The sequence below is a fragment of the Phasianus colchicus genome, chromosome 36 (assembly GCF_987193195.1).
Source record: "Phasianus colchicus chromosome 36, bPhaCol1.hap1.1, whole genome shotgun sequence".
Taxonomy (NCBI): Eukaryota; Metazoa; Chordata; class Aves; order Galliformes; family Phasianidae; genus Phasianus; species Phasianus colchicus.
The window spans coordinates 69,495-91,588 of NC_143471.1; the positions used below are offsets into that span (position 1 = coordinate 69,495).

The 22,094-nt window shown below is 52.2% G+C and overlaps 1 protein-coding gene and 1 long non-coding RNA gene across 2 annotated transcripts in view; one reads left to right on the forward strand and one right to left on the reverse strand.

Annotated features, from left to right (window-relative positions):
• Positions 1-1,051: 1,051 nt before the first annotated feature.
• LOC149913500 (uncharacterized) overlaps positions 1,052-22,094 on the reverse strand; it is a 207,287-nt gene continuing 186,244 nt past the window's right edge. Inside the window, exons 3-4 of the long non-coding RNA XR_016461080.1 lie at positions 5,522-5,652; positions 1,052-3,574 (exon numbers count right to left, since the gene is read on the reverse strand). This is a non-coding gene — a long non-coding RNA (uncharacterized LOC149913500). The remainder of the gene's footprint in view (positions 3,575-5,521; positions 5,653-22,094) is intronic.
• On the forward strand, positions 18,384-21,831 carry LOC149913501 (uncharacterized). The gene is made up of 2 exons (XM_090129403.1): positions 18,384-18,790; positions 20,560-21,831. Exons 1-2 carry the CDS (start codon positions 18,480-18,482, stop codon positions 20,921-20,923), a joined length of 675 nt encoding a protein of 224 aa, XP_089985529.1. The 5' UTR covers positions 18,384-18,479; the 3' UTR covers positions 20,924-21,831.

Genomic DNA, 22,094 nt, shown 5'->3' on the forward strand with positions numbered 1-22,094 from the left:
TGGGGAACCAAAAAACAGTTCATTAAAGATAATAAACACAAGGGAAAAATGCTATTTTTTTTTCCTAATTTCTTTTTTTCCTTTTAAATAAAAGCAGTTTGGTTTTATTTAGCATTTAGCTAAATGATCCCATTGTTTTGGAGGGTGTTCAGCATACAACATCAAAAACATTCAGTTACTCCAGTAATTTTCTCAGGTCAACACTAAAATATTTTACATTAGCAACATTACATTATTAGTAAGTCTTGGCTCTTAATGGTGGGCCTGATTTTCCTCTCACTGACATTAGGATTGAATTAATGGAAGGCTATGAATTTGCAGTGCAGTATTGCAATGAATGGGGTTATACCACAAAAATTTGCTGTGTCCAGATGTGGACAGTAACAACTAAAAGCCTCTTTCATCTCCATTTCCTACAAATTCTGCAGGAAATTCCTAAAAATTACCTGCTCTCACCCCTCTAGTTATTATTGCAAAACTTTAATTGAGGAATTAACTTCACCTTTTTTTGTTGGTGGTGCATTGTTTACTGAGTTGTCAATCTTAAGGCAGGTAGTGTCACATAATAAAGGTTTAACCAGTACAGACTTACCAAATACAGACAGAGATTAGTAAGTGAGCTGAATTTCAGCATGCCAGGCATCTGCATCTCTCACCTTCAGAATATTGTTGTTAACATTTACAGTTGTTTTTTTTTAAGTTCTAGGTTTTAAGGGAGGGGAAGGAAGACAATTTTTACTCTGGAACTGAATGTTTGCTTTCATTTTGCCAGTTGCATTGTCTTCCAGTACTCTAACAGCAGACAGATAAGCAGGAAGTCAGCTGTTGTACAGCACGACACACTGACAGGCTCAGCATTGTCTCCTAAGACCTAAATTGAGTTCAGTGAAGCAATGAGAGGCTGCTGCTGATTTAAATTGTATTTCTGTCAGTTAGAATGTGCTTTCTTGCTCAGTTTTTCTTCCCGTATCCAGTTCACAGTTTGCTTTCAACTATTCCCATCTATCAACAGGGACAGTGGATGTAATACCCTCACTTCTTACCTGTTTTTGTCATTTTTATATTCTTTCTAATGCATTCCTTTTAACTTTCATATAAAAGCCATGTTTAATGCAACTCTCCCCTTAGCTACTCCATGTTTTTCATAATTAAAATCTTCAAACACATGGACGTTAGTTAGCAGAAGGTGTTTCTGCAGACCTATGCCAATAGCCTGCCAAAATTGTCACAGCACAGCAGAAAAACAGCAAGAAAGGTGTTGACAGAAGCATGTAAGGCGCACAGCTCCACATACATGGCTTGCTCTGTGCAAAGACTGAGAGAATTGTATGCAGGAAAATCTGGGGGTGCCAGGCTCTGTGCAAGACACAAAGTGAACTTTTTTTGAAGCTGTAGATCTGGAAGATGTTAATTAATGTCAGTAAAATAGGAGCAAAGAATTTAAGGCAAAAATAGAAATAAAATGTGTCAACAAACTTTCCATTCTCTAAAATGCTTTGGGGTCTTAGTTTAAAAAGGTGATAGTTTTTGAGAAGATTTAATGTCTTTTTTCTTCCTTTCTCTTTTTTTTTTTTCTTTTTTATTTTACAAAAAGTACAAAGAATATTTTCCAGAACTGTGTTTGGAAGACACAGATGTCTTCAGTCACAGGGGCACAGACACCTGGTGCCAGTGTTTATGCCCTGCAGCCCACACTCAGCTTCCACCTCAGCTCTACCCTGCTGCTTACATGATCTCCCTCACCTTCTCAGTGCTTCCAGCTCTCCTGACTGTGGTTAAGGGTATCTTTTCACCAGGCAGTCTGTATGTATGTCCTTTCCACTGCTCTCCACATTTTCTTTTCCCTTTGCTCTTTAGCCATTCATATACTTCCCATCTACTTGGCTGCTGTATGAGAGTTAGAAACTTGTCCCATCTCAAAAATCTAATGAACTCTTTAGTCAACTTCTTAATTGTGTTTATCATAGAACCATATCATAGAATCATAGAACAGGCTGGGTTGAAAAGGACCACAATGATCATTTTGTTTGAACCCCCTGCTATGTGCAGGGTTGATGACCAGCAGACCAGGCTGCCCAGAGCCACATCCAGCCTGGCCTTGAATGCCTGCAGGAATGGGGCATCCACAGCCTCCTTGGGCAACCTGTTCCAGTGCCTCTCCACCGTCAGAGTGAAAGACTTCCCACTAATGTCATACCTAAACCTCCCCATTCCCCCTTCTCCTATCACTATCATCCACCCTTGTAAACAGTCATTCCCCCTGCTGTTTATACACCCCCTTCGAGTATTGGAAGGCCACAGTTCCAGAGGTTCCCCTGGAGCTTTCTCTTCTCCTAAGGGCTAAACCAGCCTGGTTCCCTCAACCTTTCTTCACAGGAGAGGTGCTCCAGCTCTCTGATCATCTTAGTGGTCCTGCTCTGGACTCGTTCCAAGAGCTCTGCGTCTTTGTTGTGCCGGAGGCCTCAGGTCTGGGCACAGTACTGCAGATGAGGCCTCACAAGAGGCGGACAATCACCTCCCTCTCCCTGCTGGCCACCCCTTTTTTAATGCAGCCCAGAACTCAGCTGGCTGCCAAGCTGTGAGCGCACACTACTGGTTCATGTCCAGCTTCTTGTCCACCAGGTCCCTCAAGTCCTTCTTCACAGGGCTGCTCTCAAGGAGATCTTCCCCCAGTTTGTATAAATACCTGGGATTGCCCTGACCTAAGTGCAGCACCCTGCACTTGGCCTTATTGAACCTCATTAGGTTTTTATGTCCCCACTTCTCCATCCTATCCAGATCCCTCTGGATGGCTTCCCTTCCCTCCAGTGTATCGACTGCACCACTCAGCTTGGTGTCATCTGCAGTCTTGCTGAGGGTGTACTTGATGCCATCATCTGTGTCACTGATGATTACGTTAAAGAGCACCAGTCCCAAGACCAACCCCCCCTTCCTGTCTCCAACTAATACATTTCTTCTACAAATATTCCCTGTGGAAGGCAGACCTTCTTAAATGCAGCTGGGATGTGGCAGCCAATTGAGGAGAGTGCTTTGCTGTTCATTCAGTTGTATCATGTACTTATGTTTGCTGACAATAAAGAGAAATGCTGTGCCTATGTGCAGCCAGGATCCACCCCCTCCCAGACCTTGTATAAGGGTTGGCAGTGGAGGCAAGAATGTTTTTCTTGAGATCTCTGCCTACCTGGGGCCTTCTGAATTTTTCCTTTGCTTCTGCATCCACAGCTGCTGCACTTAGGCTTATCCTCACTTGCTTCAGCCTGGGACTCTGCTACCCTGCTATCATAGCTTTGTTTTCCATCGCATTATAGCGTTACAGCTGTTTTCCCTTATGTTCCTTAGTTTCCCATTTTTTTCCTCCTTTTTATTGTCTTCCAGTTTCCAGCAGCACAGGGAACAATGCAATCAGAAGTTCTCTCTCCTCCCTTTTTTTTTTTTTTGTTTGATTTATTATTCTTAATTATTCTACATTCTCTCACTTCCTTTTAATAAATCAATTCTACCTCAGTTGGTTTTTTTCTTCTATCTTCCCCCCCTTCTCTCATGGGGAGAGATGTCACGTGATTAACTCCTCAAACTGCAACACAATTCAAAGAAATTATCTGAAATTAAATGCAATCCAATGTAATGGAATGAAATCCAATGTAACCCTTGCCCTAACCATAAACCAAACACAATACAGTGTAATGAAATACAATGCAATGGGATGAAATGAAATATAACATAATGGAATGTAATACAGTCATAACCCCAACCATAAGCCTAACTTAACCCTAATCTTTTCACTAAGCGTAATCTACCACAAACATTAAACCAAACAAGTAATACAATGGGATGAAAAATAATGCATAGCAAGGCAATTAAATGCATTATAATGGAATGCAATGCAATCCTAACCCTAACCATAACCCTTATCCTAATCCTAGGCCTAGCCCAAACCTTAATGCTAAACCTAACCCTAACTCTAACCCTAACACTAACCCCAACCCCAACACAAACCCTAACCTTATCTCTAAGCCTAACCCTAACCCATAAGTAATACAATGGAATGAAACCAAATGCAATACAAAGCTAAATCCTAGTCAAGTTAAAGTTCATGAATTCAACAGAAATTTGATCTGTCTAGTTAGTGTTCACTGTGAACCATGTGTAGTGCCTTAAGAAATCTCCCTACAGTTTGTCCAGCTGTGTTATGCTGAGCTACTACTTCCTTCATCATGTAAGGCAATAGAGGAAGGAGAGTAAACCAGCAAACTAACACGTGCCAATATAAAGAAAAATGCAAGACTCAATCATATTTTAGAATTCATATAAAACATCTGCCCTTCCTGTCCAGACATTCTGCCATGTCAACCGCTTTTATATATCACTTTTACCAAGGACAGAGAGAGGTAACATGAGCAGCGTTACTGGAACTCCACAACAAAATGCCCGTTTCCCTCTCTTTGGCTTTATTGTATAAAATCCATTATTTGCTTCTGAGTCTGTGGTTAGACATTCTATATTAGGAAAAAAAAAAGCTGCATGCAATTCTTATTCACATTGAGAGAGAATTGTGAAAAGAGACATCTCCATGGAGAATGTCATATGCCTTTTAAATTAATGATTTTGATCTCTCATTTTTTGTAGCAACATTCATTGAGAGGAAGAGAAATTTTTATGGGTCTGGGGAAGAAAGAGTTTAGAGGTCAATTGGTGCAATCTTATTGAAGTTAGAAACACATGCAGAAATACAAAGAAAAAAAAAAGAGAGAGTGGCTCTTTTAACAAGTGTGTTGAACTATGCTATATCTTTTCATCATCTAAAACAAAGTTGCATGTTCTTGTTTAATGATTACAGTTAAACTTACATAAAATGGAAAACTGAAAAAAAAATATATATATATATATATATATATATATATATATATATATATATATATCTGCTTCTGGTGGTCAGATATTGGTGCTCCTAAGTCACATAGAGATACAGCTGAGGTATTAAGGAATATCTCACACTTGCATATCAACTTAAGAGATCTTTTTTTTTTTTTTTTTTTTTTTTTTTATGTAAAATGAGTCTGTTTTAATTTTGATCTAAATTTTGGCTTTCCAAGCTGGAAGAACAAACCTTCTGTATACTATGTCAAGGAAAACTATCTAGTAATGTGTTAAATAAGACAGTAGTTACAGATATTTTCATTTTTATGAGTTGTTAGAAAACAATATTTGCAAATATATCTTTTTCTGCCACTATTCTGTGCTTCTTTTTACTTGGTCTGATAGTTCCACACTGTCATCTGACATCTGAGAAGAAAACTCTCTATCTCCAATGTGGTGCTGGAAAACAGCATTCCTTTATTCCTCCTAATCTGTACTGAGCAACATGACACATCAAGCACACGCTCTCAGAGCTCAAGTTCTACATTTTAAAAGTTAAGACATGCATATGCAATACATTGGCATACACATTTGTTCTATTCCAAGAACTCATTAATATACAATAATGTTCTTCTGGGCATGCAAGGTAGTGGCCTGTCCTTACCTTAGACCACCTACTTCTGCCTCATTTGTCCATCATCAGCTTCATCACAGTGTCCTTTCGCTGACCCTTTAGCTGTTTTTCCCCAGTTTGGCAAGTTTCCATTGCCATGAGCAACTTCCTACCTTGGTGCACTATAACTCAAAACAATATATGTGAAATCAAAGGAAAAGTCTTTGCACTGTGTGGACACAGATAAAAGTAGATTACTGTGCCTCCACTGCTTCTGTGAAGTTCATCCATTGAAAAAAAGTCCAGATGTTAAGATCGGCGGCACTGATTAGAACCACCACTACAGTAAGACCGAGCACGTACAAGGACACAGAACCCTCGGTTAGTGATTTCAGGGAAAGTACTGACTACGTTTGAGCCATCTGGGAAAACCATGACATGCATGACACAAGAGATGCGCATCAGCTGAAGAAGGTCTTCTGTGCAAAGTAGGCAGAATGATTCCCCATGTGTCAGCACCAAAAAAATGAATGCCTGCTTCAAAGCAACAAAGATCACCTTGAGAGCAGCCCTGCAGAGAAAGACTTGGGGGTCCTGATAGACAAGAAGCTGGACATGAACCAGCAGTGTGCGCTCACAGCCTAGAAGCCAGCTGTGTTCCGGGCTGCATTAAAAAAAGAGTGGCCAGCAGGGAGAGGGAGGTGATTGTCCACCTCTTATGAGGCCTCATCTGGGCATTTGGGGAGGGCTTTGAGGAGGTGTGGGGGCATCCTTGGAATTTGGGGGAAAGGCTGCATAGCTCGGTGTTGCCATCGTGGATCCTATTCTTCTTCAGGGTGAGATGGGGGTGCAGCGGGAGCCAGCAGTGTTCTGGGCTGCATTAAAAAGGGGTGGCCAGTGGGGAGAGGGAGGTGATTTGCCCTCCTCTACTCGGCTCTTGTGAGGCCTCATCTGCAGTACTGTGCCCAGACCTGAGGCCTCCGGCACAACAAAGACGCAGAGCTCTTGGAACGAGTCCAGAGCAGGACCACTAAGATGATCAGAGAGCTGGAGCACCTCTCCTGTGAAGAAAGGTTGAGGGAACCAGGCTGGTTTAGCCCTTAGGAGAAGAGAAGGCTCCAGGGGAACCTCTGGAACTGTGGCCTTCCAATACTTGAAGGGGGTGTATAAACAGCAGGGGGAATGACTGTTTACAAGGGTGGATAGTGATAGGAGAAGGGGGAATGGGGAGGTTTAGGTATGACATTAGTGGGAAGTCTTTCACTCTGACGGTGGTAAGGCACTGGAACAGGTTGCCCAAGGAGGCTGTGGATGCCCCATTCCTGCAGGCATTCAAGGCCAGGCTGGATGTGGCTCTGGGCAGCCTGGTCTGCTGGTTGTCGACCCTGCATGTAGCAGGGGGTTGAAACGAGATGGTCATTGTGGTCCTTTTCAACCCAAGCCATTCTATGATTCTATGATATGGTTCTACGACTCCTGGCCTGTCTGGGCCGGACTGGGCAAAGAAAAATTGTCTGGTGCTACGTATGCACTCCAGAACAGAGTGAACGACAAGAACACGTGTACTTCATTTACATGTATCTTTGGTACAAGCTAAAAAAGAGGGCAACCAAATCATCATGCTGGTGGCTGCACACGGCTGAGCTGGCCGTGCCAGACGGAAGGGACTTTCAGTGCACTTCCCCGCTGGGATTCTCTCCCTTGCAGGTGACGCTGATCGAGCCCCAGGAGCCCCGGGCGGCACGGGGCTGGAACTGAGAGCTCGGTCCAACTGCAGGTGGCGGCAGCGTGCGCTACAGCTTTTTCCTGGCTGGAGTGCGAGGTGGAAAAGGCGTGGAGGGCGCGGCTTCAGGCCAGCCGGGAGATGTCACAGCAGAGATGACATCACCCGGAGCCCGCGTGCTGTCACAATGCACTGCCATGACGACGCCGGGCCCTCCCCAAGGACAGCTGCCCGCCGGCTCCAGGCACCTCATTCGTGAGCTGTGCTGCCCGCAGCCGCTCGCCGTGCGCTGTGCCCGAGAGCAGCCCCAGCAGCAGACCAGCTCAGCCTCTTCGCGCTCGTCCTCCAAGGCTCTCAGAGGTGAGGGAGAGCTCCAGCACGCTTCAGGCTGCAGAGCCCGGCCGCAGGATGCGGGCTTAGCTCCGCTGTGCATGAGGGGCGTGCAGCACGAGACTGGCAGGACTGCCGTGAGCAGGAGAAATTGCTGCTGGCCCTTCTGGCTTGGGAGCTGCAAGCCACGTGGCGGGCGGCTCGCGGCTGGGCAAAGGAGACAGCCCTCTCCTGCCTGCCCCTCTGGGCTCCGAGGGGCGGGGGGCAGGAAGCAAAGCTCACCCGTTGCCTCTGCCAGGGCAGCCCGTCACTAACTCCTCTGCTCTTGCCTTTAGGTTTGGAGGCACGTGCCTGCCAGCATGGACGAAGCCTGGGTGGGGACGTGGAGACCTCATCGCCCACGCGGCCTCATCTCGGCCCAGTTCCCCAGCCCCGGGCCCCAGTACTCCATCCCGGGGACAACAGGTACAGCGGCCATCCCCAGGGCGGGGCGCGCATCAGGGACATCACAGGGCAGAGCAGCTCCCGAGCCTTTCCCCGTTCCGGCAGAGCCTCCCACAGACTCAGCTCGGCAGCTGCACAGAGGCGCTCTGGGGGCTCTCGCTATGGAGTGCCTGCACGCGTGGTGCGAGAAGGCCTTTGGAAACTGCTGGCTACAGGCAGCGTGCTGGCCAAAGCTCCGCTCTCTTTTTCCGGTGACTTTGCAAGGCGCTGGCTCAGCCGTTTGCACTCAGGGGCTGACTCTTGTGCGCTGCGAGGCCCCGCACGGCTCGCCTCCGTTGGTCTGGGAGGAAGAAGTCACGTGGGAAGGGAATATCAGGAGGCCAGGCGCCTAACTGCGCCTAACTGCTCCACAGGAGCTTGAAACGTGCAGCTGCTCAGGGGTGTGCTCTCTTCTGCTTTTCCTCCTAGGTTTCGTGGGCCACAGCCCCACCAAAGCCCGTGCCCCCGCATACACGTTTCGCGGGACCAAACCGCCTGTGGCCGAGAGCTGCGGGCCAGGTCCCTGCTACTTTGTGGAGCCCGCCATCACCAGGAACGGGAAGTACGTGGCTCCGGGCGCCCACCTTTGCGGACGACCCACGACGGAGACCACCGTCACCCCCGGACCCAGTGAGTACCACTTCTGCAGCGCTTCCCCCACACAGGACGAGCACGGGGCTTTTGCCCTGAGTCAGCTCGCGCCCTGATGGAGCTGTAGGTCTTTTGCGAGAGAACACAAACGGCTCTGAGCAGCGATAAACGCCCTCGGAGAAGGACCGCTGCCCAGCACCACGGGCTGAGGGCACAAGGACCCCGCGTCCGAAAAGAGCAAAGAGCCATGGGCTGACAGGAGGGACAGCACAGCAGGACATAGTGGCGGGGCACAGAAAAGCGTCCCCACGTGCTGCCTGGGTCCCCCAGCAATCCTGCAGCTCTTCAGAAGACCCTTTCCTCGGGCCATTGTCTCTGCGGCTGCAGAGGGAGACCAGCACTTCACAGCTTTCTTCCTCTTCTCCTCCGCCCCAGGTGACTACCGCACCGAGGCAGCCAACAGGCACATCTTCAAGTGCCCACCGGTGCAGTCCATGGCCTTCCGGCGGGAGCCCCTGCGGACAGACCGCCCTCCAGGTACGCCGACCCTGGCAAAGGCAGACCCTTCAGCCTGAGCATCGTCCAGGGCCGGGCTGCTGCCCAGCACCAGCAGCGGGCCTACTGCGCAGCCTGCGCAGCGCTGGGGCCGCAAGCTTTCTGGCATGACCAACACCTCTCGGCCCGCAGAGGCTCCGGCTGCTCGGGCTCGGAGCTGCCGGCACTGGCCCAGTGCCAGAGTAGAGGGAGGAACTGGCAGAGGGGCGAGACCTCCCACCAGCAGGCTGGGCAGGCTGCCCCTCTCTGCTGCTTCCGTCTCCTCCAGCCCCTCGCGCACACGCTCTCTGCTGCTCCTCCTGCAGGTCCGGGCACCTACACACTGCCCAGGCTGATGGGCCCCAATACGGCCTACACGTTGGCCAGCCCCTGCTACTCCATGAGGGGAAGGAGCCAGCGCGGCCGCTTTGACGAAGACCTCGCCAAGGTGAGCTCTGCTGCTCCTCTTTTCCATGTTAGCATCCAAAGCTGGGCTGCTCTCCCTGTGCCACAGGGGCTTCCAAGCCTGCTGCACCTTTGCTTAACGCAGGCTTCCAGGGAAAGAGAGAGCCTTGAATGTGATCCCAGCCCCGTGCGCCCATGACTCTCTTGCAGACTCCGGGTCCTGCGGCGTTGCCCAAAGTAGCTGTGGATGCCTACAAGACCAGGGCGCCCGCGTACACCATGGCGGCCCGACCAAAACCCGCAGAGGGCAAAGCAGCGAAGCCAGGGCCGGCAGACTACAGCGTAGGCCGGGTAAGGCAGCTAGCTGCTCAGCTCTTCCCCTCTGTTTCACAAGCACAGCCTTCACGCCTCTCCCCCTTCCCCCGAGGCTTCCTCCAGCCAAAGAGCTTCTGGCCGCAGGGACCAAGTGCCGGACAGCAGGCCTGCTCCCTGCCCTCGTGCCACCTCCGAGCAGAGGAAGGGACAGACAGCACAGCATGCAGCTTTTCCTCCCTCTGCTCCCTTTCCCTTCACGGGGCGTGCTGGTCCTTCACAAGCTCTTCTGGGGGACGCAGCTCAGAAGGGCTCCAGGCGGCACGCCCCCAGCGGAGGAGAGTTAGCTGCGAGGTCCCAGGTGCACATCCAGCCCTCTCCGAGACAGGAGGTGCCCGTAAGTGCACCTCCTGTCAGGCCAGCCCAGCTCCCTGAGCCAGCTCTGCTCCAGCTGCAGCGGCCCTGCGCTGGCACTCAGCCCTGCCCAGAGAGGCACCCGGGACTGTCTGGCATCGGGAGGGGTGCGGGACAGCAGGGTGCGAGGGCAGCAGAGAAGACAAGGGCCCTTGTGGATCTGCCTTTCCTTTTCGCCCTTCCAGGTGATGCTGATCAAGCCCCAGGCGCCTGCATCCACTTTTGGAATCCGGCACTCCCTCTACACAACCCCTCTGATTGTGGAATAAAACAGCCAAGTCTGGAAGGCCGCCTTTGCTTTCCTGGGACGGAAGGGGACGGGAAGACACCAATCAACTGCCGATTTCCACTTGATTCCATTTCTCTCTATCGACTTGGGCTTTTGCCCATTTTACTCTTGAACGTTAACAATTGGAGTAAGTCATCAATAAAATCAACTCAACACCTATATGTATGCTTTCCGGTTACTCCTTTTTCCTCGCCGCTGCACACAGGAATGCACCAGCGCTTCCTGAAGCCTTTCAAACTTCAGTGCGTTGGAAACCGCTGATGCTTGCTTGGTCAGCCGTTTGCATTACTGATGTCTGCCACGTGCTGAAGTAAAGACTAAACGAAGCAAATAGCAAAGGGAGGCCAGCCGTGGGCGGTGCATCCCTTCCAGCGCCGACAGGTAGATTTTAGGGAGATGCCCGGGGCTTACAGGACAACGGTTCCAATGTTGGTCTGACCAGTTTGTTGCAGATCTTAATCAGGGAGATGGGGAAGGGGAGGACGGACACTATTATGAATGAGGGGAACGGGGAAAGGAAGGGGGGCGATAGGACAGATAGGAAAGAAGCAGCAAGGAGTCTCTATAGAAAGCAAGAAGGAGATAGTCACCACCGTGGATGCAGCGTGGTTCATAGTTCAGTCATTGATCTTCAGTAATGGTGGGTCGTCGGGCATTGTTGTTCTGTTGACGACGACGGTGACAGCACGGCGATGATGGCAACTCCTTTCCAGTGGTAGTACCAACTTATAAATTTATAAGTCCAAAGTGGTTGAGTCAGTTGTTTTTGGGGTGAGAGCTTCTGGCTTTTGGATCTCGGCAGGAACTCCTTTTGTTCCCATCTTCCGGGCCTTGCCAGCAGATAAGAGGGAGCAGGGAGGCGCCCACTTGTATCTTGCCTTCACAGGATACAATGGGATCATCCCCCAGTCTCCTGTAGCAAGCTGGACTTCTTTGGTCACAGCCTAGATCTTCCACCAGTAAACAGTGCTGAGCACTCTCTTCCGAAGGCAAACAGCTAAAATTGTCCACACAGTGATGTTGATTGCCACACGGCAACACCCATCACTCATCTCCTAAACAAGTCAGTCTCATCACAAGAAATACCTCAGGAAGCAAGCTTTGAGCCCAAACAAGATTGCTTAAAACTGCTGTGCAAATGACCGTTCCTGGTGGTGGGGAGAGAGAGAAAAAAGAGAGAAAGAGAGAAAGAGAGAAAGAGAGAGAAAGAAGGAAAGAAAAAGTAAGCAGAAGGGAAAAGAGGGGTGGGGAGTAAGGGGGGTTAAATGTTACACAGTTGTTAGAAGGGACTTCTTGGGCTTGGTTACAAAGGTTGCCCTGATCTGTTGGACTGGTTCATCATCAGTTGAAGTGGTTACAAAGTCCATGGAGGATACCGCTGGTTGTATAGGTTGAATCCACCATGGAACCACACAAGGAACAAACACAAGAGTTGCAACAGCACACAAAATAGGATGCGTTTCACCCGTGGGCAATTTGTTTAGCAACTTCTTCATTATCATTCAATTTTTAGACAACAATTAGAATCATTCATTTTGCCACAAACACCAGCCGGTGGCTCTTCAGCAGTGGTGACACCAATGTTTCCTAATGAAGAAAAGGTAGAAAGTGAAAAGAGACAACCATCCATTTGGCAACAGCCATACATTTAACAAGAACCAATAATGACAGATCAATAAGTAAAACAAATAGAGCTATTTGTGTCAGCTGCGTAGCCCACCCAGGAACTCCCAGTGGAAGCCAGGATCCAGATGGGAATTCTTCAGTAGAGGTTGTGGTGTTTCTCAACGGCCATACAATAGGACACTTCAGTTAATTCACCAAAAGCGTATCTAGTCCAATTTGACAGTATGCGGACTTGCCATGGAATGTTTTCTAAGATGATTTAGTGTCATGAGAACTCTCCACTTGAGCATTTCCAAAGCAATTCAGGTGCTGAGAGATAGAGCTCCTAGTTTGGCAAGTTCAAGTACTGTTACAGTCTACAGAACTTTTCACAGGAAAGCGTGCGACAGTAGAAAGCGTCAAAGAGGAGTAATCCCAGAAACATACACATCTCTTATCAAAACTTAGGCACCTTCCAACAGCCGTGTTTGGGATGGAGCTCCTGGGCTGGTGTGACACTGGAAAGCATCGGTGCAAAAGGCTTTATGACAGATTTCTCTTGTGCCCACATCTGACAGATATTAGATGGGTCCCTTGATTCATTTCCCAGTTTGTTAGGAATTTGGAAACACTGTGGAGGACTTACATGCAAATCATAATCAGTTTGATAAGAAGCGCTCAAAGGAAATGCTATCACTGTGCAGGGAGTATCAGGAAGCGAGGATGACGGCTAAGAACTCTGAACCCAGTTGTGAAGTTTAACAGATCCGAGCACCGACGTCAACCACCACCCACACCCACACCAACGCAAAACATAACACTATTGCAACCAAAACATGTCATCAAGAGGTATATTCAGTATTCTAGCGTGATCAGATCTTCTGTCACAAAACACAAATCAGCTATCAGCCTTTCTGTGTCCAATCAAGGTCCTGCGGGGATCTTCTGTAAAATGAAACAAGACACCGACTGGCCCTTTTTGGGCTTTGTTAATACGGTTAAAAAGTGAGGGAACAATCCAGCAAGTGTTGATTTTATATTCCTTTTTCGGGGTGTCTTTAGCCTCCCAAGCACATTCGTTAAGGGATTCCATTAGGGTTAGGGAAACCGGCCTCAGGTTAGCTGAGTGAATCGACACAGTCTGGCCAGGGAGATAAGAGGGTTTCCCTTAGCTTCTCAGCCACTGAACTGTGTGTGACTCACAGGGATAACTGGCAAGAGTGGTGAGGCCTTTGGACAGAAGGTGTTAAATCGAGGATCTCTTTGTTTCGCTTTGTGGTGAGCTTTCTAATGCATCCACTCTTCACCGCCCCCACCCCGCTCACTTGGGAGGGGTGAAGACATCAGGTTTCTAATGGCTTGGATAGCCGCTCAGGTTCCTCGGGAGAGGCCCTAGGACCTGGGCTCAAGATGGTGCTTGCCTCAAGATTCTTGAGCCTCTGTTCTGGCCACCAGTTAACTAATGTCTCTAACCTGACAGTGGCTAATCCATTCATCAGATCTCGTGGAACACCCTTGTGCCAGCCCTGTGTCCCGAGACAATTACCCTTATGATCAATATGTCGCCTACCTGTTTTTGCTGACAATGAGACCCTTCCAGTCCCACTGAGCTTTGGCCTAGGAGGCCTGGGGGCAAGGCTGACCGCTGCAAGCCTCACTGCCCTTGGCTCCAATTTCCTGGAGGAAGAAACCACTGGAAGAAACCATATTTCCTCCCATAGTTAATTGACTCCTGGGCAACCTCCCCCCACATCCGTCCTCTGTATCCTGACCGCAGATGGTTAGAGGTTACAGTTTCCTCTAACACTGCCCGGCTTCTTTCTGCCTGAGACGTAGCCTGTATCTTTCCTTGCAGTTGTGTGCCTATGGGTTTCAATGATCCTGGAAGCCCCCTAGTTAAAGTAGGCATTCTCTCAGGATCAACAGGCATCATCATAGATGATTCATGGTGTGGCTGCAGCTCTCTATCATAACACCATTTGGAGACAAGCAGCCTTTGGAACAGTCTCTACTAACTGATCAACTGTTCCAGTAATAGCAACTCCAGTAGCAATGGGGGGTTGTTGCTGGAGGGGGGAGAAGCTGAGAAGCGAGACGACTAACTCCTGGCTTCTCCATTGCGCTTGCCACAGCGTGCGTTTGTTCCGCACCTTTCCTGTGGATATGACAGTACGGCGGTTGTTCTGAAGCCTTGACAAGACTGCCACGGCTCTATTACGGTGCAGAACCAGAACTGTAAAGATCAGGGTAAGGGCTGACAAGGCAGACTTCCTGGTGGGTGTCTGCTACAGACCACCGAACCAGGATGAAGAGACAGGAGCAGCACTCTAGGAGGTTTCTGGAGTGTTTGGAGGATAACTTTCTGACGCAGCTGGTGAGAGAGCCGACGAGAGGAGCTGCCCCACTTGACCTGCTTTTCGCAATCGGAGAATGTCTGGTGGGAGATGTGGAGGTCGGGGGCTGTCTTGGACAGAGTGACCATGAAATGGTAGAGTTCTCAATTCTTGGTGGAGCCAGGAGGGGGAACAGCAAAACTGCTACCTTGGACTTCCGGAGGGCGGGCTTTGAATTCAGAAGGCTAGCAGGGGGAATCCTCTGGGTTTCAGACTTAGAGAGTAAAGGGGTCCAAGACGGCTGGTCGCTCTTCAAGAAGGTAGTCCTAAAGGCGCAGGGATGGCTGTCCCCCCGAGCCACAAAATGTGCCGGCAGGGAAGAAGACCAGCATGGATAAATAGGGAGCTATTCTTGAGGCTCCGGAAGAAAAGAGAATCTACCTCCTGTGGAAGAAGGGACGAGTGACTCAGAAAGAGTACAGAGAAGTTAAGATGTGTAGAGAGAAAATCAGAAAGGCAAAAGCCCAGCTTGAACTCAACCTGGCCGCTGGGGTTAAAAGGAACAAGAAACCCTTTTAAAAATACATCAACGATAAGAGGAGGACTCAGGAGAACCTTCATTCTTTACTGGATGAGGCTGGGAATGTGACCACTGAGGATAAGGAAAAGGCAGAGGTTCTGAATGCCTTCTTTACGTCTGTCTTTGAAGGTGACACCAGCTATCCTCAGGCTACTCCGCTCTCTGACCCGGAAGTCTGGACTGGAGTGTGGACAGAACCCCCCGCGATTCGGGAGGACGCAGTCAGAGACCTACTAGTCCAGCTGGACTGTCACAAGTCCATGGGGCCGGATGGGATTCACCCGAGAGTGCCAAGGGAACTGGCGCAGGTGATAGCCGAGCCGCTCGCCATTATCTATCAGCGCTCTTTGTTGACTGCTGAAGTCCAAGAAGACTGGAGGCTTGCCAATGTGACTCCCATCTATAAGAAGGGTTGAAAGGAGGATCCGGGGAACTACAGGCCTGCTAGCCTGACCTCCCGGTGCCAGGGAAGGTTATGGAGCAGATTGTCTTGAGGGAGATCACATGGCATCTGTGGGACAACGGGGGATCAGGCCTAGCCAGTATGGGTTCATGAAGGGCAGGTCCTGTTTGACCAACCTGATCTCCTTCTATGATCTAGTGACCCGCCTGGTAGACGAGAGAAAGGCTGCTGATGTAATCTACCTAGACTTCAGCAAGGCCTTTGACACTGTCTCCCACAGCACTCTCCTGCAGAAGCTGACAGCCCGTGACTTGGACGGGTATGCTCTTGGCTGGATAAGGAACTGGCTGGAAGACTGGGCACAGAGAGTGGTAGTGAATGGAGCTAAATGCAGCTGGTGACCGGTCACAAGCGGTGTTCCCCAGGGGTCGGTGCTGGGGCCTGTCCTCTTCAATAACTTTATTGATGACCTGGATGAGGGCACTGAGTGCACCCTCACTAAGTTTGGGGATGACGCCAAGTTGGCTGGAAGTGTCGATCTGCCTGGGGGTAGCGAGGCCCTACAGAGGGATCTGGACAGGCTGGATAGCTGGGCTGAAGCCAATGGGATGAGTCTCAACAAGACCAAATGCCGGGTCCTGCACTTTGGCTGCAACAACCCCAGGCAACGCTACATGCTTGGGGCGGAGTGGCTGGAAGACCACGTAGAGGAAATGGACCTGGGGGTGTTGATTGATGCTCGGCTGAACATGAGCCAGCAGTGTGCCCGGGTGGCCAAGAAGGCCAATGGCATCCTGGCCTGCATCAGGAACGGTGTTGCCAGCAGGAACAGGGAAGCGATTGTGCCCCTGCACTCAGCTCTGGTGAGGCCGCACCTCAAGTGCTGTGTCCAGTTTTGGGCCCCTCACTGCAAGAAAGACATTGAGGCCCTGGAGCGGGTTCAAAGAAGGGCAACAAAGCTGGTGAGGGGTCTGGAGCACAGGCCTTATGAGGAGCGGCTGAAGGAGCTGGGATTGTTCAGTGTGGAGAAGAGGAGGCTCAGAGGAGACCTTATTGCTCTCTATAACTACCTGAAGGGAGGTTGTAGTGAGCTGGGGGTCGGCCTCCTCTCTCATGTAACTGGTGATAGGACTAGAGGGAATGGCTTCAAGCTGCGCCAGGGGAGATTTAGAATGGACGTTAGGAAATACTACTTTTCTGAAAGAGTGGTCAGGCACTGGAATGGGCTGCCTAGGGAGGTGGTGGAGTCACTGACCCTGGAGGTGTTCAAGGAACAGTTGGATTTTGTGTTGAGGGATATGGTTTAGTGAGTACTACTGGTGATAGGTGGATGGTTGGACTGGGTGATCTTGGAGGTCTTCTCCAACCTTGGTGATTCTGTGATTCTGTGAGGTGTGGGGGCATCCTTGGAATCCAGCACAGAAGGACCAAGCACGTGCAAGGACGCAGAACCCTCCGCTAGTGGAAAGTGAAAATGTTGTTTCTGCATTGAACGTTGAAAAAGGGCAATTGATCTAAAGAATTAAGCTGTAACACATCCTTGGCAATAGCTGATGTGGAAAGTAAGAATACCATATACATATTAGTAACATATTTTAGAAACATAGTTACCGAATTACCTAACAAATTCTTTCTCACAAAGCTGCAATAGATTTTAAATGTTCTAAACAATGTGGGTAATAGTATTCTGAACTAGGAAACATACCGTAAGGTTGTTCATTGGACCGGCAGAAGTGAAATACATGCAACAAACTTTCAAGGAGTCAGGGCCTTTACACAAAGCAGAACTGTCCCACTCTGTGGGAATGTTAGGGTGCCACAGGCAGGCTCCAAGATACTCCCCTCTATCCTCCTTCCGAGCTTATCTCTATGCAAGGACAGATGAATGATCAGAACAATGACCCAGTGTAAAGGGCGCAAATGTTAGGGGGGTAATTAAACAATTAAGAGGCTATGTTTATGTTTATGTTGTAAAACAGACATCCAAAAGTTATGACCAAATGTTTGTTAAGAAAGCAATTGTTAGAAGGCAATTAACCAATTAAGATATTTGTGTTTGGGCGGCAAAGATTTGTGTTTACTTGGTATTTGTATGATTAGTGAAGGGTGGCAAAAGAGTGTGAACCTGCAGTACTCAGCCAGTGAGGAACCAGGGGAGAAAGAGATAAGCGTTGGGCAATAGGGGATAAAAGACGTAACACTGTTTTCTCTGTGCACTCCTGCTTGCAGGAGGCCCGCCGTTGCAATTGCGAATAAAATTTGCTTTATCAGAGAAACCGTCCTAGAAAATTATTTGGATATTTCCAACACGCTGGTGATCTCAGGGAAAGTACTGAGTACGTGCGCACCGTCTGGTTCTTAACGCTAGGATAGCGCACAGCGTTATTCGGAGAAACGGGACAGCCGCCGCCTGTACCAAGCGCCTAAGTCTGCAGAAAAGCATCTGCTCTCGGCAGCCAACGCCCGGCTTAGCAAGGTCAGCTCCGCAGCTGCGGATCCAGCAGCCCGCGAAAGCACGTCGCTTTTAACGCAGCTTGTTTCCCTTCATTCGATTCGCCTCCGAAAGCTCCTCCTTGCCCGCGCCCCCAGCCCCGCCCGGGGAGCCCCGCCACGGGAGGCTGCAGGCGCCGCTAGTAGTAACGCTCCGCGTCCCGCAGGCCCTCCGGCGCGTCGGCCAACGACGGGCAGCGCGGCCCGCGTGGCCCGCGCCACAGCAGCTCGGCCAGGCCAGGCCCGGCTCCGCCGCTCGCTCCTCGTACGGCCGCAGCACAACGGCCGCGCCGGCCCGGCCCGGCCCGGCCCGGCCCCGCCGCGCCCGCCATCGTCATCACGCCGCGCCGGGCGTCATCACGCCGCGCCGCGCTCCCATTGGCTGCGCCGCCGCTCGCGGAGCTCTGATTGGGCGGCGGGCGCGCGTTGGGCGGCGGTTGAACGCGGCGCGGGCGGGCGGTGCTGTCGCGCCGTGCGGGAGCGGGGCTCGGTGCGCTCGCGCCGTTCCTCGGCCCTCATGGCTCCTGCCCGCAGGAAGGCGGCCGCGGCCACGGGCGCGCGCGGCAGGAAGCTGAGCGCCTTCCTGAAGGACTTCGACCGGGAGGGTAGGCCGCGGGCGGGCGGGCGGGCCGAGCTCTGCGCTCGGGCCGCGTCCGACGCCGCGTCCGTCCCCGCAGCGAGGAGCCGGGTCGAGCAGCTGCGGGCGAGCGGGGAGCGCCTGGTCAAGGAGATGGAGAACCTGTACGACGTGGAGCTCCTCCGGCTGCCCGTGGCGCTCCGCGAGATGAACTGGCTGCAGTTCTTCGGTAGCGGCGGGGGGCGTCCTGGGTGAGGTTTGGGGTCCTGGGAAACTTTGTGGCCAGCGTAAGGGCTTTGGGGAGTGTTGGGGGGTGGCCCAGTGATGGGCCACTGAGGATTTCTGAGGGGGGTCTTGGAGCGTTCTGGGCATTTGGGGAGGGTTTTGAGGAGGTGTGGGGGCATCCTTGGAATTTGGGGGAAAGGCTGCATAGCTCGGTGTTGCCATCGTGGATCCTATTCTTCTTCAGGGTGAGATGGGGGTGCAGCGGGAGCCAGCAGTGTTCTGGGCTGCATTAAAAAGGGGTGGCCAGTGGGGAGAGGGAGGTGATTTGCCCTCCTCTACTCGGCTCTTGTGAGGCCTCATCTGCAGTACTGTGCCCAGACCTGAGGCCTCCGGCACAACAAAGACGCAGAGCTCTTGGAACGAGTCCAGAGCAGGACCACTAAGATGATCAGAGAGCTGGAGCACCTCTCCTGTGAAGAAAGGTTGAGGGAACCAGGCTGGTTTAGCCCTTAGGAGAAGAGAAGGCTCCAGGGGAACCTCTGGAACTGTGGCCTTCCAATACTTGAAGGGGGTGTATAAACAGCAGGGGGAATGACTGTTTACAAGGGTGGATAGTGATAGGAGAAGGGGGAATGGGGAGGTTTAGGTATGACATTAGTGGGAAGTCTTTCACTCTGACGGTGGTGAGGCACTGGAACAGGTTGCCCAAGGAGGCTGTGGATGCCCCATTCCTGCAGGCATTCAAGGCCAGGCTGGATGTGGCTCTGGGCAGCCTGGTCTGCTGGTTGTCGACCCTGCATGTAGCAGGGGGTTGAAACGAGATGGTCATTGTGGTCCTTTTCAACCCAAGCCATTCTATGATTCTATGATATGGTTCTACGACTCCTGGCCTGTCTGGGCCGGACTGGGCAAAGAAAAATTGTCTGGTGCCACGTATGCACTCCAGAACAGAGTGAACGACAAGAACACGTGTACTTCATTTACATGTATCTTTGGTACAAGCTTAAAAAGAGGGCAACCAAATCATCATGCTGGTGGCTGCACACGGCTGAGCTGGCCGTGCCAGACGGAAGGGACTTTCAGTGCACTTCCCCGCTGGGATTCTCTCCCTTGCAGGTGACGCTGATCAAGCCCCAGGAGCCCCGGGCGGCACGGGGCTGGAACTGAGAGCTCGGTCCAACTGCAGGTGGCGGCAGCGTGCGCTACAGCTTTTTCCTGGCTGGAGTGCGAGGTGGAAAAGGCGTGGAGGGCGCGGCTTCAGGCCAGCCGGGAGATGTCACAGCAGAGATGACATCACCCGGAGCCCGCGTGCTGTCACAATGCACTGCCATGACGACGCCGGGCCCTCCCCAAGGACAGCTGCCCGCCGGCTCCAGGCACCTCATTCGTGAGCTGTGCTGCCCGCAGCCGCTCGCCGTGCGCTGTGCCCGAGAGCAGCCCCAGCAGCAGACCAGCTCAGCCTCTTCGCGCTCGTCCTCCAAGGCTCTCAGAGGTGAGGGAGAGCTCCAGCACGCTTCAGGCTGCAGAGCCCGGCCGCAGGATGCGGGCTTAGCTCCGCTGTGCGTGAGGGGCGTGCAGCACGAGTGGCAGGACTGCCGTGAGCAGGAGAAATTGCTGCTGGCCCTTCTGGCTTGGGAGCTGCAAGCCACGTGGCGGGCGGCTCGCGGCTGGGCAAAGGAGACAGCCCTCTCCTGCCTGCCCCTCTGGGCTCCGAGGGGCGGGGGGCAGGAAGCAAAGCTCACCCGTTGCCTCTGCCAGGGCAGCCCGTCACTAACTCCTCTGCTCTTGCCTTTAGGTTTGGAGGCACGTGCCTGCCAGCATGGACGAAGCCTGGGTGGGGACGTGGAGACCTCATCGCCCACGCGGCCTCATCTCGGCCCAGTTCCCCAGCCCCGGGCCCCAGTACTCCATCCCGGGGACAACAGGTACAGCGGCCATCCCCAGGGCGGGGCGCGCATCAGGGACATCACAGGGCAGAGCAGCTCCCGAGCCTTTCCCCGTTCCGGCAGAGCCTCCCACAGACTCAGCTCGGCAGCTGCACAGAGGCGCTCTGGGGGCTCTCGCTATGGAGTGCCTGCACGCGTGGTGCGAGAAGGCCTTTGGAAACTGCTGGCTACAGGCAGCGTGCTGGCCAAAGCTCCGCTCTCTTTTTCCGGTGACTTTGCAAGGCGCTGGCTCAGCCGTTTGCACTCAGGGGCTGACTCTTGTGCGCTGCGAGGCCCCGCACGGCTCGCCTCCGTTGGTCTGGGAGGAAGAAGTCACGTGGGAAGGGAATGTCAGGAGGCCAGGCGCCTAACTGCGCCTAACTGCTCCACAGGAGCTTGAAACGTGCAGCTGCTCAGGGGTGTGCTCTCTTCTGCTTTTCCTCCTAGGTTTCGTGGGCCACAGCCCCACCAAAGCCCGTGCCCCCGCATACACGTTTCGCGGGACCAAACCGCCTGCGGCCGAGAGCTGCGGGCCAGGTCCCTGCTACTTTGTGGAGCCCGCCATCACCAGGAACGGGAAGTACGTGGCTCCGGGCGCCCACCTTTGCGGACGACCCACGACGGAGACCACCGTCACCCCCGGACCCAGTGAGTACCACTTCTGCAGCGCTTCCCCCACACAGGACGAGCACGGGGCTTTTGCCCTGAGTCAGCTCGCGCCCTGATGGAGCTGTAGGTCTTTTGCGAGAGAACACAAACGGCTCTGAGCAGCGATAAACGCCCTCGGAGAAGGACCGCTGCCCAGCACCACGGGCTGAGGGCACAAGGACCCCGCGTCCGAAAAGAGCAAAGAGCCATGGGCTGACAGGAGGGACAGCACAGCAGGACATAGTGGCGGGGCACAGAAAAGCGTCCCCACGTGCTGCCTGGGTCCCCCAGCAATCCTGCAGCTCTTCAGAAGACCCTTTCCTCGGGCCATTGTCTCTGCGGCTGCAGAGGGAGACCAGCACTTCACAGCTTTCTTCCTCTTCTCCTCCGCCCCAGGTGACTACCGCACCGAGGCAGCCAACAGGCACATCTTCAAGTGCCCACCGGTGCAGTCCATGGCCTTCCGGCGGGAGCCCCTGCGGACAGACCGCCCTCCAGGTATGCCGACCCTGGCAAAGGCAGACCCTTCAGCCTGAGCATCGTCCAGGGCCGGGCTGCTGCCCAGCACCAGCAGCGGGCCTACTGTGCAGCCTGCGCAGCGCTGGGGCCGCAAGCTTTCTGGCATGACCAACACCTCTCGGCCCGCAGAGGCTCCGGCTGCTCGGGCTCGGAGCTGCCGGCACTGGCCCAGTGCCAGAGTAGAGGGAGGAACTGGCAGAGGGGCGAGACCTCCCACCAGCAGGCTGGGCAGGCTGCC